At 33.7% G+C, this 5870-nt stretch overlaps 1 protein-coding gene across 1 annotated transcript; it reads left to right on the top strand.

Annotated features, from left to right (window-relative positions):
* Positions 1 to 2504: 2504 nt before the first annotated feature.
* On the top strand, positions 2505 to 5589 carry LOC123229140 (inositol-3-phosphate synthase). The gene is made up of 10 exons (XM_044654753.1): positions 2505 to 2854; positions 2938 to 3006; positions 3076 to 3211; positions 3319 to 3566; positions 3672 to 3898; positions 3987 to 4102; positions 4198 to 4374; positions 4466 to 4654; positions 4736 to 4798; positions 4955 to 5589. Exons 1-10 carry the CDS (start codon positions 2667 to 2669, stop codon positions 5072 to 5074), a joined length of 1533 nt encoding a protein of 510 aa, XP_044510688.1. The 5' UTR covers positions 2505 to 2666; the 3' UTR covers positions 5075 to 5589.
* Positions 5590 to 5870: the final 281 nt, after the last annotated feature.

Here is a 5870-nt window from a genome sequence, read left to right as displayed (position 1 = left end):
AGCTTTCAACTGCCATAGGCAATTAAGTAAATTGGGTATAGGTCAGGTCAACCCATCATGGATAGACCAAGCCTAATAAATAATCCTGTATAATCTTTTTTGAAGCTATGATGTGAATAAGGTATTGATTTGATAAATAGCATCTAAATATTAAAGAGAATGACACTTTTTCAAAATGTATAATATTAATCATACAATAGTTTAGTTAAAAACATATAAGTTTATGAACCCAATGAAGTGTTGTAATCGAGTTGAATCAAACAGAGTTGAGTATTGTAAGACTGGAGTTCAATCAATAAAATAGATGCAGGATTCAAGCTTAAACTTGACAAGCTCGAGAGTTGCAAACTCGAGCTCGAGATAAAAACTGTTAACTCAAACTCGGTTTAAGAAAAATCTTCAAGGATTGCTACCTTGACTAACTTCTAAGTAGGATTGGATTCAAAGTGAGCTTATTCAAGCTTGACTTGAATAAATATAAAATGCGTTCAACTTAAGCGAGCTTCAGGTTGAGCCTGAGAGTTCAATATTTTCAAATTCAAATTTTAAAGATGTTCGACTCATAAAACTCATAAGTTTGAAAAATTCAATAGAAATAAACTAAAACTATATTGTTTTAACTAATACATATCAAAATGACATTGTTTTAATATTGATTTGAGTTCAAAGTTGATCAGAACTCAAATTCAACTCCTTTTAAATGAGTAGAACTCGAATGCCATTAAAGTGAGTTCGAGCTTGAATTTGACTCCACTGACACTAATCGAACTCAAACTAAATTTAATTCAAATCTAAACCTTATTTCTAAGCAATTGCTAAAAAAAAACTCAAGAAGCTTGGCCTAAGCTCATGAACTTAGACAAACTCAAGAGTTCATTTAATCAAGTAATAGTCTATTCAATATAAGCCAAACCGCGAGTAGTTTGCAAATAGCTTGAATTGGTTGTAACCCCCAATAAGTGATTTAAAATACAAATTAGTAAAAATATATATACATATATATTTTACAGTCAATTCTTTTAAAGACCTTTGTTTATTGATTTTTATAGATATTTAAAAGGCAAAATTATATATATAAAAAAAGTGATTTTTAAATCCATTTTCTTTTGGGTAAGTTTTTTAAATCCATATTTTGTTCACATGAAAGATTAGCTCTACATACACCTATATTATATTTTTTATAAAAAAATAAAAAGGAAAAACCAAAATATATATCATTGTTCTTTAACGGTGTAAGATGCACTTGAAAGGGTTGTTTATGTCTTTCCTTCAGAATCTTATACAATGATCATTCATTAAATATAATTTCTAAAAATTACTCAGTTTCAAAGAAATTAACTTAAAAATGGCCCAAATAGTTATTAAAAAAAACATACTTACATATTTCGAGAACTCATCAATGTAGGAACAGGAACAAGGAAGATAAGGAAAATTATTAATTGCAGGAAGTATTAAATGTTGACACAGACTCTTATAAAAATAAAATCAATTATTTTTTGAAAATACAACATTTAATTAACATGTTTAATAACAATTATGTATATACAATTACAATTAGACCCTTACTAAAATAAATTATTAAAGTAATTTTTTCACGTCGGGAGGAAGGGTCGCGGAAAGGAAAAAAGGTAAAAGTTTAAGTAGGTCCACTAGGGTGTGCGGATTAGTTAAAACGGTCATAGCTGGCCCACCTGACAGTTGAGAAGGCTACCCTCACACGTTACTTCAGAGCTCTGAAAAGCACACCAACAACAGGCCAGCCAAGTGTCCACTCCAGTAACACAAAATCACTCGCCACGCGCATCACTGACTCCATTAACTCAGCGTCACCGTCACCTCACGAATTTGCCCTTCCAGTATCTTCCCAATCCAGTGAACCCTACAGAATCCTAAGCAAATTGCACAAAATGGCCTCCCTAGATTGCACCACGTGTAAATAACCATTATACGTCTCTCTCTCTCTCTCTCTTCTCCGCATCACTCGTGTCAGCAGATCCGTGTGGTCACAATAAACATTAAATAAAAATTTATTTTATTCCTCCTCTTAATCTGTAGTGTAAGGAAAACCTCTATTATTTTTAAAATCAACTGTCCTCCCCAATTTTAAATGATTAAGAAGTGATACTATGTACAGAAAGTTTTAAATATACTAATATATATATATATATATAGATAATATATTATTATATAATTAAATATTATTTTACTTAATTACATAATAATATATTATTTATATAAATTATTATATATTTAAAAATAAGAGAACTTATATGAGATCTAAGGTCACAAGAAATATATTGTTGAAACCTTAGGGAGGTAATTGATAGTAACGAGAAAATGAAAGAAACACTCTCATGTGCATGCATGGCCATCGGTCAAGCTTCACTTTGAACCAAGAGCCACCAATAATATATGTTTGAGAATGGGCCATAGCTAGCGCACTAAAGTGCCGCCACGTGTGAAATCAAATTCCATATTTCTCTATATATACAGAGGATTGGTGCAACTTTAAGAAGCACAAGGGCTTCTTGATTGAATACAAGTGAGAAGAAGGGTTTAGTTATCAAAAACACCAAAGTCTTGCATTTGCAATACATTCAGCAACAAAAACAAACTCTTCTTCTAGTTTTTCAAAAGTGTTTTTATTGTTTCATTTTTGCACAAAAATGTTTATAGAAAAGTTCAAGGTCGAAAGCCCTGACGTCAAGTACACTGACGACGAGATTCACTCTTTGTACAAGTATGAAACCACTGAGCTTGTTCATGAGAACAGAAATGGAACCTATCAGTGGACCGTCAAGCCTAAAACTGTGAAATACGAATTCAAAACAGACACTCATGTCCCCAAACTAGGGTTTGTTTCGAAAAGATTTTGATTCTGTTTTCTGGGTTGGTTTCAAAAACGTTTTTTGACAACATTTTCATTGTTTTCTATAGGGTTATGCTTGTGGGTTGGGGAGGAAACAACGGTTCCACCCTCACTGGTGGTGTCATTGCGAATCGAGAGTGAGTTTCCTTATTTGTCTTGCATGAGAAATTTTTGTAAATTTGTGAGATTTTTTTTTTTTCTTTCAGAGGAATCTCCTGGGCCACCAAGGACAAGGTGCAACAAGCCAATTATTTTGGCTCACTAACTCAGGCATCAACTATCAGAGTTGGATCTTACAATGGAGAAGAGATTTATGCTCCATTCAAGAGCCTTCTTCCAATGGTATATACGTTAAATTCAATTGGGATGCTTTCCGATTTTCGTAAATCACTCATAATTTCAATCTAATTTGATCTCATAATGAACATTTTTGTATAATAAAACTATAGGTGAACCCAGATGACATTGTCTTTGGAGGATGGGACATAAGTGACATGAACTTGGCTGATGCCATGGCCAGAGCCAAAGTTTTTGACATTGATTTGCAAAAACAATTGAGGCCCTACATGGAATCCATGGTCCCACTCCCTGGAATTTATGACCCTGATTTCATCGCGGCCAATCAGGGCTCACGAGCCAACAACGTTGTCAGGGGGACCAAGAAAGAACAAGTTGAACAAATCATCAAGGATATTAGGTACATAAGACTAATCAATCAAACCATTTAATCTAATTTAATTTGTTTCCTCTGATGAATTGATCAATTAATGTGTTTGTTTGTTGTTTGACTGGTGTTGATTAGAGAGTTTAAGGAGAAAAACAACGTGGACAAAATTGTTGTACTGTGGACTGCTAATACAGAGCGGTACAGTAATGTAGTTGTGGGGCTGAATGATACCATGGAGAATCTTTTGGCTTCACTGGAAAAGAATGAAGCTGAGATTTCTCCTTCAACTTTGTATGCTATTGCTTGTGTACTTGAAAACGTTCCTTTCATCAATGGAAGCCCCCAGAACACCTTTGTTCCGGGTAATTAAGCTTACAATTTCCCCTTTTGATGGTTAATGGAGAAGATTATGCGAATTTGCTTATTAACTTTGCGTTGTTATGTTTTCAGGGCTTATTGATTTGGCTATTAGGAGAAATAGTTTGATCGGTGGAGACGACTTCAAAAGTGGACAGACTAAGATGAAGTCTGTTTTGGTTGATTTTCTTGTTGGTGCTGGCATCAAGGTAATGAATAATTTAGATTTTGATGAAGAATTTATAATTATAATTGGATTGAGTTTTAGATTCTTACCGTGGCAATTTGATTGATTAATTCTCAGCCAACTTCAATTGTGAGCTACAATCACTTGGGAAACAATGATGGCATGAATCTCTCAGCCCCACAAACCTTCCGCTCCAAGGAAATCTCCAAATCCAATGTTGTTGATGACATGGTCTCCAGCAATGGTATCCTCTATGAACCGGGCGAGCACCCTGACCACGTCGTGGTCATCAAGGTATAACACTTAACCCTCTTATATGAACATCTTGCACCTTGAGATATATTGAAGAACATGAAGTAATGCATAAACTTGGGATGTTTTGCAGTATGTGCCTTATGTTGGAGACAGCAAGAGAGCCATGGATGAGTACACATCAGAAATATTCATGGGTGGCAAGAGCACCATTGTGCTCCACAACACTTGTGAAGACTCTCTTTTGGCTGCTCCCATTATTTTAGATTTGGTCCTTCTTGCTGAACTCAGCACCAGGATCCAGCTCAAAGCTGAAGGGGAGGTTTGTTTTCTTACTTAATCACTTACTCTTTGTTTAAGTTTAACATAACAAACTTCTTACTATGCAATTGTAAATTTTCAGGGAAAGTTCCACTCTTTCCACCCTGTGGCTACCATTCTCAGTTACCTCACCAAGGCCCCACTTGTAAGTTTGCAAAGCCATTTTATTCTCAATCCTTGATAATTATTGGATAAAGAACTCTATAAACAGATACAAAAGTGTTACTAATATTCGAGAAGTGTTGGATTGATATTACGGTATAATACCAATAACAGAGGAAACTGTTTGTGAAAAAAACAGGTTCCACCAGGGACACCAGTGGTGAATGCACTCTCAAAGCAGAGGGCTATGCTGGAGAACATACTGAGGGCATGCATTGGCTTGGCTCCAGAGAACAACATGATTTTGGAATACAAGTGAAGATATATTAATATGCAAGGAGAGAAAAGTGGAAAGAATAGATGAATGTTCCCCTTTCTCGTTAATCAAAGCTTGTGGTTAAAGTTCCTACGATTTGTAATGCTTTTTTTCCTTGTAATTTTCTTTTGATGAATTTGTGGTTAATTAGGAGTCTTAAATATGTTGGAGTAATACTATGTGTATTCACTTTAGATACACAAATATATACACACTTATATATATCATCATATGATTGGGTGTTATAGTATCCTTAATACAAAATCATCCAATTATGTAATGATATATATAAGTGTGTATATATTTGTGTATTTAAAATGAATATTCATAGTTTTATTAAAATGTGTTGATAATTTTAGTCTTTTCTTTCATCAAGGTACTCCTGTTTAGCTCGTCTGCCTTGTAACTCATCCAGGAGCAAGGCTCATCTCCTTTGTCTTGGTGAATAATAATGTATAAAATTAAGTTAAAAAATATGTTTTCTTTTTTAGAAAGTAATTTAAATTAAGATTTTACAACTGTGGTAGAGATTTGAATTTAGTTTTTTCTTTTAAAATTTTAATATTCAACTAATTTTGTTAACTTAGATATTGGTAAAAAATATGTTTGATTGCAGCTAAAGCTCGTGTTGATGACCCACTTTTTTATTCTTATACAGTGTTTCACAATATCTGCAGAACGCTATTCAACTGAAATAGATGATAATTTATCACAACAAAATTACCATTCTAACAATATTTGTCCAAAATGACATCAATTTTTTGGTCTAAAAACATCCTAAATGGTGTTATGCAGAGTA

The sequence above is a fragment of the Mangifera indica genome, chromosome 1, assembly GCF_011075055.1.
Source record: "Mangifera indica cultivar Alphonso chromosome 1, CATAS_Mindica_2.1, whole genome shotgun sequence".
Lineage (NCBI taxonomy): Eukaryota > Viridiplantae > Streptophyta > Magnoliopsida > Sapindales > Anacardiaceae > Mangifera > Mangifera indica.
This window is presented reverse-complemented; position numbering and strand designations above follow the sequence as displayed.